The sequence below is a fragment of the Ovis canadensis genome, chromosome 8 (genome assembly GCF_042477335.2).
Source record: "Ovis canadensis isolate MfBH-ARS-UI-01 breed Bighorn chromosome 8, ARS-UI_OviCan_v2, whole genome shotgun sequence".
Taxonomy (NCBI): domain Eukaryota; kingdom Metazoa; phylum Chordata; class Mammalia; order Artiodactyla; family Bovidae; genus Ovis; species Ovis canadensis.
Window position 1 is genome coordinate 87729074 of NC_091252.1, and position 12694 is coordinate 87741767.

The window sequence follows — 12694 nt, forward strand, 5'->3', positions numbered from 1 at the left end:
ATAAAGAGTTGCCTTCTGTTCAGTTGTGTCTACTGTGACCAGAGTGCCCAGCACACAGTATGTATTCAACTCATATTTTCTGAATGAAATATTCAGAAACATGCATCCCTAAATATGCAATTTCTTGGATGCATTTCCTACTTCTAAGAACACACCAACTAAGAAAACTATCAACTAGGCTACAATTCAATGGATAAGAGGCACTAATCTGGGAGCATGCCTTCCAACTCCTTAAGATGCTCAAAATGATCTTTGCAGTTACCGCTGTGCACTGGCTCAAAAAAGGATTCATATGTGTTATGGACGGAATGCTTTTTACTCCCAACTAAGTCGACCAAAGATCACCGTAACAGGCAGGGGACCTCCGCGGTCCCGGTGAAACATGTGACCTAAGAGATTCAGGGCGGCGGGCAGCAAAGGCGGGCACCGCTGTGCGGGACCATACAAGCTCGGAGAACAAGGCAGTGCACTAACCTCTCGGCCGGACGAGACGAGGGATGCACGGAGCGCGCGAGCTTCCCTGGCCCAGCCGCAGACTATAGACCGAGCAGCAGCTGCAGCCCGGCGCGCTCCCCGCAGCGGGTCCCAATCCTGACCGGCGAACCAGCGAGCGCCCGGCACTGCGCAGGCGCACAGGGCTCCAGGCCCCTGCGGAGCGTGAGTCGCCCTTTTCACGTGACCGCAGGACCACGTGACTCGTGCCGCCGCGACCCGAGCCGCTCCCTGGTCCCTGAGACGTCCCGGTCCCTGCTTGCTTCCGCCTTCCGCCTGCTTCCTGATTCCGCTCCTCTCGTCGCCCTCAGCTGTCCCCGCCTTCGTCCCCGGAAGATATCTCCGGGTCCTCGAGCCGGCCATTGTTTGTCTCTTCTACAGGCACCAAATAAAGTTTCCTCATTCAAAAGTGTTTTTTTAAACCCACCTCCCTCGCTTTCTCGGCTCCTCCCTCGCGCGAGCACCGCCTCCCCTCCTGCGGCGGGTGAGACCCGAGCGTTGGAATCGGGAGCGCGGAGTCCGGTGATGGCGGGGCCTCCGGCGTCTCTGTCGGCGCGGGACGTAGGGTTCGTGTCGCTTTCCTCGGCCACTCTCTCGGCTCCTTTTCCTCCTCCCCGCTCCAGCGGAAAGCTGGGCCTCGTGGGGAACCTGTGGGTACTGGGGGAGGGAAGCGGAGGCGGGCTGGAGGCGCCTGCTCCTCCGCCGCCAGCGAGTTCCAGCGCGCCGCGGGGCTCCGCTTCCACGGGGGCCACGGCTCGGTTTCCAACGGCTCACGGGGAGGCGAGGGCTAGGCGGCCGCTCGCCGGGCTCCAGGCTCGGACTGTCTTTGCAGTTTCCTTCTTGCGGTGTGATTCGTGGCTTCTTGCCTGCCTACACGGGAACGGACTGCAAATCCCGACTGGAAATCCCCGTTTACCCCTACCTCTCTTCAAGTGATGGTTCGGGGATGTTGGTTGCCTTGCATTAATTTGTATCGAACAGTTAATGCGTCTTTAAAGTGGTTCGATACTGTTATTATTAATATTTTTAACTCACCCATGACTGTCATGAGCGTGTTATGCCCCCTTTCAGAAGTGTTGCAGCGCGTGACTCTAACTATATTTAATTAATAAACCTACCTTTTGAGGGGGATGCTTAAAGCTCTCTGCAAAAGTTAGGGATCTGAGATCTATAGGGAAATATGTTTCCTCCTATCCCTAATCGGATTAATTTGTAATCCCATTATAAGTACCTGTACCGTCTTGCTTTTTTAAAAGTCATAGATGGCATTCAAATATACCTGTTAGTAAAAATTGGAAGGCCCAGTTTACATTTGAGATGTGTCCTTATTGCAAAATATTGCAAAACGCAAGAACACTTGGAAAAAAATGACCGTACCAGTAACGGATTGAGATCAGAGAAGCACCTTAGGCCCTGAATTTAAGCTTGTACTCACCTTCAGGCAAATATAGGGAGTGTCTGCATCGTTAAATTTTGAGTCCTAGGTATATCTGCCTTCATCCAAGTCCCTGGAGCTGAGACGTAAACCTATGAGGAAATTTAGTAGCTAGAAAAATAGCAATACTTTCTAGTTAAGTTGTTTCCCTGGTGGCTGAGACGGTGAAGAATCCGCCTGCAATGCAGGAGATCTAGGTTTGAATTGGGAAGATCCCATGGAGAAGGGTGGAGAAGGCGATGGCACCCCACTCCAGTACTCTTGCTTGGAAAATCCCATGGATGGAGGAGCCTGGTGGGCTGCGGTCCATGGGGTCGCGAAGAATCGGACACGACTGAACGACTTCACTTTCACTTTTCACTTTCATGCATTGGAGAAGGAAATGGCAACCCACTCCAGTGTTCTTGCCTGGAGAATCCCAGGGACGGGGGAGCCTGGTGGGCTGTCCTCTCTGGGGTCGCACAGAGTCAGACAGGACTGAAGCGACTTAGCAGCAGCAGCAGTAGTAATTGTTAAATTCTAATCAGAGCAGTTACTATTCCCTGATGGCTCAGACGGTAAAGAGTCTGCCTGCAATGCCAGAAACCTAGGTTCTATCCTTGGGTGTGGAAGATCCAGTGGAGAAGGAAATGGCACCCAGCTCCAGTATTCTTGCCTGGAAAATCCCATGGACAGAAGAGCCTTGCAGGCTACAGTCCATGGGGTCTCAAAGAGTAGGACACAACTGAAGCGACTTCATTTCATTTCATGCATATTAAAACCTGTTCACTGTAAAACCCACAGAATCAGAAAACATTTTTGCAATTTTTTTCCTTTAAGCTTTATGGTTCACATTTGAGGAAGGCTCTTGAAGAAATACTCAGGACATACAATCCTATTTTTGAAAATTGGAATAAGATATTTGAGTTTTTACAAGTGTGATGATCCTAGATTTAAGTTAGCATAGGAGATTTGGGCAGAAGTATTCCAACTGTCTTTGTTTTTACATTGTCTCTGGTGATCTGAAGATATAAATGAATTGATAAGTTGTTTTGTGTTTTCTATTTAAAAACTTCACAGTGCTAAATTTTTTTTCTATCCGGACCATGTATTTCTTTAAACTGATAATACATACAATGATAATCTGTAAATCTTGATTTTTGTATGGCTAAAATCAAGAATATCTTTAATTTTTGATTCAGGTATACTCAGATTTTTCCTCATCTCCAGCTTTCTTCATTCTCTGACACTTCTGAAAAATTTCTCATTTTCTGGTTGAGAAAGCAAGATGGTAACTTGCCTTAATTTTGCTTAGGGTCAGAGAGGATGGAAGGAGTTACTGGGGAAGCAAAGAAGGCAGCAAGAGAAACCTTTGAAAAGAATTAATGTTGGCTGAGAATATAGACAAAGAGAAGCAGGGGTGTAAATGTCTTTCCCTACATATTTCTGCACTGTAAAGTGTTTCAGGCAGTTTTACATCCATTGCCTCACCTTTCTAGGTAGGAAAGGTCATTTAGTAAATAACCTAGTAGGAAAGCCTATTTGACTTTTAGGATAATTCTGTTTCTGTCTTACCACTTTGATAGACTAGTTTCTGGTTAAGGAGAAGAAAAGGAATACAATAAGAAGGATAAGAATGATTAAACACTCTAGAGAATAGTCTGAGATTTGAGGCACAAACCATGCTTGGTTTTTATGATACACCAGAGAGATTTTCCAGGCTTCCCTGGTGGCTCAGATGGTAAAGAATCTGCCTGCAATGCGGGAGACCCAGGTTGGATTCCTGGGTGGGTAAGATCCCCTGGAGAAGGGAATGGGTTAACCACTCCAGTATTCTTGCCTGGAGAATCCCATGGACAGAGCTTACAGTCCATGGAATTGCAAAGAATCAGACACAACTGAGCGACTAACGCTCTCAGAGAGGTTTTCTGATTTTCTTGAGTTGCTCCAGGAGTTGGGCAATGCTGGTTTACTTTACAGGAGTTGTTTGCAGAGGAATTTAAATTTAGATGAGGTGTTCCAAAAACTGAAAGATGACAGTCTTCTAGTGTGAATGCTACTGAATAATCTGCTGCGTGTGTGACTCTTTTCTAGATCATTTGCATATCTTTCAGTTAAAGACAGATCACCCCAGATCTTAACGAAAGCTATTGATACATTGCACCGACATAAAAGTGAATTTTTTGAGAAACATGGAGAGGTAAGAATTGTGTTCTTACTTAATTCTTTTGTGGTTAAGTCTAACAAGCACAGTAAGCAGTTTTCCGTATGTGGTAATGGTCATTTCACCTGGAGATAAGTTCATAACGTGAAACTTCAAAAAAAGGCAGACTAGGTAGGGCAAGATAATGTCGAAATGAGATCTGTTTGTGTTCTTTGATTTTTCAACTTAAGAATTCTAAATTTAAATATTTATATGTTTGTGAAAGACAGAAATTGTAGTTTTGAAATGTTTTATTTTTTCCTTCTTAAATTTAGATCCATAAAAATTTGTTACCCTAGAGAAATTATGTATATATGTGTGTGTACATATATATATATTTATAGATAAGATAATTACATATAAACTGATTGTAGTGTAGACTATTCATACAGATGTACATATATGTTATATATATATAAACCCCCCCCACCCATGTTTTTACAGAAAGGCCTGGAAGCTGAAAAGAAAGCAATTTCTCTTCTTTCTAAATTGCGGAACGAATTGCAAACAGATAAACCGATTGTTCCTTTGGTTGAAAAGTTTGTTGATACTGACATATGGAATCAGTACCTAGAATATCAACAGAGTCTTTTAAATGAAAGTGATGGGAAACCAAGGTGGTTTCTCTCACCGTGGCTATTTGTAGAATGCTACATGTATCGTAGAATTCACGAAGCAATTATCCAAAGGTAAGTTTGTAACCATCAAATAACAAATGTAAATAATTTATGCTTTCTTTCAAATTATAAAATGGTAATTTTTAAAATAAAAGTTAAATGAAGCCTGAATTCAGTTCAGCAGATATTAATGGTGCTATTAGATATTTCTGCAAATGTTATTGTTGTAATTGATTATTGGCAGTTATTATCCACTTGCTTAGAATAGACCTAAGATTGAATATCTGAAGTAGGAACTAATTAAAAGTTCTTATAAGAACTTATTTATTTGAAGAATACAACAAATTGTTCTTAATAAGCAAAAAAATGTTAATTTGAAATAATTATTTATGTAAAAATTCAAGACACACAAAGTAAGCATATGTTTTGTTTTTAAAAATAGATATGTCAGAATTAATTTGCTAAAAGGAGTCAGCAGAACAGTCAACAGAACTGCATTGTTCTGATGCACTATCTTAATTTTCCGCTCTTGTTTTTAATGGCTAGATTAGAAAAGGACTCAAAAAGTTAAACACATGTTCCAGAATAACTTTTTATAGAGTTATTTATACTAATTAATTTTTTCCTAGGAAAATTATGATAGAGAACTGCCTTACAGAGCAGAAGAAAATGTAATGTGGATCATATTTTTAGCTCACAGGTTACAGAAATACAGATTTGCTGAGTAAGAGGAATCCTTTGGTATCCATTCCTCAACACAGCATAGGATACTTGAAGGCACTTAAACCAGCACTGAAAGTAAAATAAAAAGATTACTTAGGGAGATGTGCATAAACTTGAGTCTATTTTTTTTTGTTTTAATCTTTATAAATTATTATAAGGTCACAATTTTTTTAGTATTTGCTGAATAAATATGTTTTAGGTCTTGTTCTTTAAAAGCAGAATACACTCACTAAAATATAGCATATTACCTGGGACACAGACCCAAGCGAAAACTAGGAAACACTAGACACCGTCATGTATTGAATACCAGCTCAGTTCTAGTTATTTTGCAACCCAGTGACATATAGGTGTTATGGTTTCCATTTTACAGTGGAGGAAACTGAGGCTCAGAGAGATTAGTATCTTTTCCGAGGCTGCATGGTGAGTAACTGGTAGAACCAGTATTGGAGCCTGGTCTGTGTAAGTCAGATAAGCCCCTTCCTCAAACAGGTAGTGCATTTGGAGATCTTTCCAGGACTAAGGTTAGTCTGATGTTCTGGGTGATGGTTTCATAACTCTGGAAAATATGCATGTATCAGACAAAGCTGCTGAAGTGTTGAAACACTGAGTGGCACCCTGAATAGGCTTGGAGGAGTTCGAATGTTAGAGAAGTAAAAGGAATGCTGTTTCTGTTTTTGGAGGTGGATCCCATTCAGAGTGAAAAATCTAGGACAGAAGCTTACAAACCCAGCTGCTTGTCACCCAGTTGGGCAAAAGTTTTTTGGTTTGTTTTTAAATATGCAGATTTTGAAATTGCTATATTAAATCCTAATGGTGTAATTTGTCTGTGGTGGGGCCTGCACATTGGTTTTTCTTTCCATGCCCCAGGGAGATTCTGCCCAGCCTGTGCTGCTAACCATTGGTCCAGGAGTAGCTTGAAAAAAGGGATAGAGGCAACATTTAGCTTGAAGTTCCAGGAACGAGAATATTAGTGAGTCAGGGGTGTGGAATTCTCCTAAGGGGATTTCTTAGGCAAATATTTGAAGATCTAGGTGTTTGTCTGATACTCAGGTTATAGGTAGTACAAAGAAAGGCTGTCCTACAGCGGAACTAGCACTGAAGTAGTTTTTTTTTTAATCAAAGTATAGTGGTTTATAATATTGTGTTACAGGTATACAGCAAAGTGATTCAAATATATATCTGTGTGTGTGTATATGTATATACATGTATTCGATTATTTTCCATTATAGGTTATTATAAGATATTGAATGTAGTTCCCTGTGCTATACTGTATATCCTTGTTGCTTATCTATTTTATGTATAGTAGTTGTATCTGTTAATCCCATACTCCTAATTTGTCCTTGCCCTTGAAGTAGTTTTTAAGTGGCCAACTTGTTAGGTTTCTTATATGAAGAATTCCTATCCTGGGTCAGTGACCCGTCCAGAGTAACCAAAGGACTATCTTTCTAGCTTTTACAGGATCCCAAAGCACACATAGGGGCTTCCCAGGTGGCACTAGTAGTAAAGAACCCACCTGCCTATGAAGGAGCTGTAAGAGATGAAGGTTCGATCCCTGGGTCAGGAAGATCTCCTGGAGGAGGAAGTGGCAACCCATTCCAGGATTCTTGCCTGGAGAATTCCATGGACAGAGGAGCCTGGTGAACTATAATCCATAGGATCAAAAAGAGTTGGGCACCACTGAAGCAACTTAGCACACATGCACATAAAGCACACATTAGCTTTAAGATATGTTTCTGATGACTTTGCCCCTTACACTGAAACATATTTTGAATTTTCTTTGTCAAGATGTATATTTCGGGTTTTTTAGAGTTAAGTGGTTGAATAGTCTGCAAATCCAAATTAAGATTCAAAGTTTTAGCCATATGTAAAATTTAAATATGCTTCAGATACTGAAAAATGAAAATATGGAGAAAATGGAAGACCTTTTTAAGCTTTTATTAAAGTGTGATATGCATGCTGAATAGTGCATATTTCTTAAGTATTCAGCAGTTTTTACTGGAACATGCTGTGTCCCTAGTGGTCAGATCAAAAGGCAGAACTTAAGGCCCCCACACGCTGCCTTTGCATCCACAAACATTCAGACACATACTCTTGGTGAACATCTGTGTGTATTTCTGTTGGGTATATACTTAGGAGTGAACCCCCGGGTCAAGTGTGTACACATGTACAGCTCTAGTAGATTCTAAAATGGCAAACATTTTAAGATCTCTGAAATCGTTTATAGCTATGTGAGTTTGTTCTTTAAAAGTATATGGAGCAAGTCTCAAGGGGTTTCCCCGGCAGTCCACTGGTTAAGCCTCTGCACTTCCAATGCAGGGGCCTAGGTTCGGTTCCTGGTTGGGGAGTGGAAATCCCACAATCAGTGCCACGAGGCCAAACAGGGGTCTGCAGGTTTTTCTGTAAAGGGCCAGTCAGTCAGTATTCTAGGCTCTCAGACGCCTCAGCTTTAGCGGTGCCAGAGCAGCCATAGGCAGTATGTGAGTGAATGTGGTTGTGTTCTGATAGAACAGCAGAGTTATGGGCCCTGAAATTTGAATTTCATGTATCACAAAATCTTTTTCAATTTTTTTTCAACTCTTCAAAACTGTGCAAGCCATTCTGAGTGTGCAGATCATATGGAACAGGTAGTGGGCCAGAGAGGGCCTGCAAGCTGCAGTTTGCTGACCGCCTCAGGGGAACCCATGCACCCAAACACATTTATCCCTTTACCTCACCTGGAGAGACTGATTGATTTCAGCAATGCTGCCATTGCTGAAAAAGTCTTTTAATTCTTTGAAACTTCTTTCAGAGCCAGTTGACAAACCTCAAAATGAGATTAGTCTCATTATTATTTAGTCACTCTTCATTTTTGACCAAAAATGTTTTATTCCATTTGATTTACACACTTCATTCTACTGAAACTGCTGTGAGTGACTTTTGGCTATTTCCAAAAACAAGTTAACTCCAAAGCATGAAAATACTCGTCGCTGACAGGACATTTAATAACACGTTCTGAGGAAAATCCCCAAAGAGGAATTCCAAAAGTGCTGTGAGCAATGACAGCATTCTTGGACTAAGGGTGTAGCTTTCCAGGCTGACTCACTGACTGGAGGGAGGCAGCCATCACTGGGGTGTGTAAATTCTGGTATGTTTTTGATTTTGATTTTAATTAATCCCATTGCATCTGCCATATGGCCTTTTATCCTAAGGTAGGAGACCCCTGGAAAAAGTAGCTAATTTTGAAGATCAGATTCTGTAAAGTCTGTTATGCTAGTATGTATACCTTCTGAGTTATGTTTTTCTTAGGTCATTATTATTTGATCTCTCATTAGACAACATGAATATGTAGCCATGGAACAAAAATCACCATTTGTCAAAGTCAACTTGGGAGTAAGTGAAGTGAAGTGGCTCAGTTGTGTCCGACTCTGCAACCCCGTGGACTGTAGGCCACCAGAATCCTACGTCCATGGGATTTCCTAGGCAAGAATACTGGAGTGGGTTGCCATTTCTGGATCTTCCCGACCCAGGGATTGAACCAGGGCCTCCTGCATTGCCGGCAGACGCTTTAACCTCTGAGCCACCAGGGAAGCCATGAATGATCAAAACTTGTCATTACAATAAGATTTGCCCTAGTGCTGTCTGCTTTATAGCAGGTAGTCATTGGGTTCCTGTAATACTCTGTGTTTGACTCCTTTACAGTTACTATATTGTATTCAGCTATTCTGTTTATGTCCATGTGTTTGTTATTTGGAGCCTGAGCCACGTTGAGCACCCAAACAAATGTTTGTTAAACTAAAGCAATTGTCATGAAATTCTGTTTCTCTTTCCCCCTTTTCCTAAAAACCCACTGGATAAATAATTATGGATATAGTCCCTATAATTATTTAATACTTCCAGTATATTTGACAACTAATTAAAATGAGTTTGGGTATTTATTCTTGCCTAATTTATTTAATTTTATTTAGTGTGAATTGATTATTTTTGTGTACCTTGTCTATGTTATACCTAATAAAAATCACCACTAATTTTTTGGATGGGTTGCTACTATTCTCTTTCCTTTAAAAAGATGCAATTACTCAAATGTTTAAAAAAAGGTACAGAGTTATAGAAATGTTTTACTTATTTTTTTTCCTATTTTAGTCCACCAATCGATGACTTTGATATATTTAAAGAATTGAAAGACCAAAATTTCTTTGAATCTCAGGAATCTGTCATTGCCTTATGTACTCATCTGCAAGAGTTGAGGAAAACTATTGAAGACCTAGATGAAAATCAACTGAAAAATGAATTTTTAAAAGTTCTTCAGGTAAATATAATAATTTATATTATTCTAATATTCTAATGACAAATTTTGATCATTTATGTATAGATTTCTAATTTTTTAGCAGCTTTTACTCTCAAGTTGATTTTGACTGATGGTGATGTATGTTCCATGGCTACATATTCATGTTGTCTAATGAGAGATCAGATAATATTGACCTAAGAAAAACGTAACTCTCCTGAGTCTGTTTGTTTATTTAAACAGTTGAAAAGTAAACTGGTATACATTTAACAGCAGGGAAACACTGTAGGGGAAGAGGCTTCAGGAAATGAGGAGCAGAGAGGAGAGGGGCTGCAGGGACCCCTATAGAAGCCAGGGTGCATTGGAGCAAAGGCAAGGACTTTGGTTTTTACTCATGCTGAAATGAGAAGCTGTTAGAAGGTTTTAATCAGAGGAGTAACGTAACATGACTTAGGTCAAGGATTATTTCTGCAAATAGACTGAAGGCACAGTGCAGAAACAGGTACCTCTGTTACTGATTCAACTCAGGTCTGGACCAAGCCAGTAGCATCAGAGGTGGTACAGGTCACCAGATTCTGGATATACTTTGAAAGTAGAGGCCACAGCTTTTTTATGCAGCATTATTAGAGAAAATGTAGATTGGATGGACATGTTACATTGAGTTTTGTAGAAATGAATTTTGTGAACATTTTTAGCAACCCCTCCTCCCATTATGTCCTATATAATAGAGTTTTTTTAATTGGTTATTCAAAAGAAGGGTACATGTATTGTGCTTTTTCTTTTTCAGATTTCACTATGGGGAAATAAGTGTGATCTGTCTCTATCAGGTGGGGAACATATTTCTCAGAAGACCAATATAATGAATTCGTTGGAAGACCTAAAACCTTTCATTTTAGTGAACGACATGGATCGTCTTTGGTCATTGCTAAGCAATTGCAAGAAAACAAGAGAAGAAGAATCTGTTACTCAAGTGGATATTGTTCTGGATAATTCTGGGTTTGAACTTATTACAGACTTGGTATTAGCTGACTTCTTATTGTCCTCTAAACTGGCAACTAAGATCCATTTTTATGGGAAAACGATTCCATGGTTTGTTTCTGATACTACTATTCACGATTTTAATTGGATAATCAAACAACTAAAGCATTCTAATAATAAGTGGGTGTCCCAATGTGGGGTTGACTGGGAAGACCATATTAAAACGGGCAGATGGGTTTACCTCGATCATATATTTTGGACTCTGCCTCATGAATTCAGTGCAATGTCTCAGGTCGCTCCTGATTTATATGCTGCACTACAAAAGGCTCATTTAATTTTCTTCAAGGGTGACTTGAATTATAGGAAGCTGACGGGCGACAGAAGATGGGAGTTTACCGTTCCATTTCATGAGGCGTTGAGTGGCTTCCACCCTGCACCTCTGTGCAGCATCAGAACATTAAAGGCTGAGGTTCAGGTTGGTCTGCAGCCCGGGCAAGGTGAACAGCTCACAGCTTCTGAGCCCAACTGGCTGACCACTGGGAAATACGGAGTATTTCAGTTTGATGGTCCACTCTGACTTGGTGTAGGAACTTTCAGTTGTGTAGAAAGATCTGACCGACACTCGGCAGCCCCAACAAAGCTCTGGGAAGCTTGGCTTCTCGGTGGTGATTTATACACTCTCTGATGCTTTCTTGTTTGAATGCTTAGCCCCACTACATTGTTTTGGGGCTAGGTGGATTACACTGGTTACAGATACTTAACACTGATGTTGGAATTTCCATAACTTATTTCAAGTCATGTATCATTTCAGATGGTTCTAACGAACTTAATTGGCAGAAATAGAAGTCAATTCTGCTTTAAAAGTTAACATTTTAAAAAATACTATGCTGCATGGTATTTAATATTCTAGGAGGCATGAAATTTTACTTGATTTGGGGCTCTAAGGGCTCAGTGATAATATAATATACATCTTAAATATACTTTGTAAAGAGAGGCATTTCTTAACTGATATCTGAACACGTGAAAGTAAAACTTACCTCATAACTTATTATAATTTTTAATTTTGTTATTGGATTTTCTTTCATTTCCATATCTATTTGTACACATTTGTATTTTGATCTGTGGAAAGCGTGGTTGGAAACTCAAAATTGAACAGAATAAAACAATTAGTACTTGAGGAAATGTAGTATCTTTACATTCTGTTTGTGATATCCATAATCAGCTGAAATACATTATTTTAACACATATGTGTTTTAAATGAACAGAATTGCTGTGCAGTCTTAAAAAAAATGCATTAGATAGGAAAGATTCTTCTGCATAGACTTTGTACTACCAACGAGTTAATTCACTTTTTATAATCTTGTGCATTTATTGGCAATCACAGTTATATTAAAGACTAAATTTCAGGTCAGTTTGTTTTGCAACTGAAATTGAAAATAAATCTGGACGTGTTTTCTTGCACCAGAATAATAAAATGAATTGTAAATTGTATCGAAAATCTCATTGGTTTTATCTTTCAGTGGGGGAAGGGCAAGAAGGGAAGATTAAAGATGAACTCTATACAGTGTACCCCCAGTACACCACCCCCAGTATTCCTGTTAATATTTGGTATTTTCACAGTTATGCCACCATGACCGCAATCTACTTTCAGACCATTTTCATCCGGCCTAAAAGACAGGGCTCTGCCTAGAGGCTTCTCCCGGCCCCCCACCTGTTTCTGCTCCAGCAAGTTTGGCCTCTTTGTGTTTGGCATAGGTATAGAGGAGCATGTAGGAGGCTGAGGCTCTGAGGTCAACTGAGGGTGAATTTTCTGCTGAAGAGCTGAGTGATCTTGGAAAACATTCCCAAAATAGCATCTTCAATTGCTTCCACTGCTTAACAGTAACATCCTTGGTTAAGGATGAAGTAACTCCTGGATAAAGCAGTCTGTAAATTTCATGCAACACTTTTTCGGCAAGATATAGATCCAGTATCTTACAGGTGTATTACAAGACATAGATCCAGTA

The 12694-nt window shown here is 40.3% G+C and overlaps 2 protein-coding genes across 7 annotated transcripts in view; one reads left to right on the forward strand and one right to left on the reverse strand.

Moving 5' to 3' along the window:
- The window catches only part of RMND1 (required for meiotic nuclear division 1 homolog), a 36657-nt gene extending 34371 nt beyond the window's left edge, over positions 1–2286 (reverse strand). The window contains exon 1 of one of the 6 annotated variants that reach the window (XM_069598733.1): positions 475–2286. In XM_069598733.1, coding sequence (XP_069454834.1) covers positions 475–855 — 381 coding nt within the window. In that variant the 5' untranslated portion in view covers positions 856–2286. The remainder of the gene's footprint in view (positions 1–474) is intronic. The other 5 variants (XM_069598732.1, XM_069598730.1, XM_069598729.1 and 2 more) reach the window with 5 other exon arrangements.
- On the forward strand, positions 851–12179 carry ARMT1 (acidic residue methyltransferase 1). Its single transcript, XM_069598736.1, has 5 exons — positions 851–1058; positions 4001–4106; positions 4554–4798; positions 9569–9734; positions 10498–12179. The coding sequence occupies exons 1-5, from the start codon at positions 1018–1020 to the stop codon at positions 11263–11265; spliced, it is 1326 nt and encodes a 441-aa protein (XP_069454837.1). The 5' UTR covers positions 851–1017; the 3' UTR covers positions 11266–12179.
- The last annotated feature ends 515 nt before the right edge of the window (positions 12180–12694 follow it).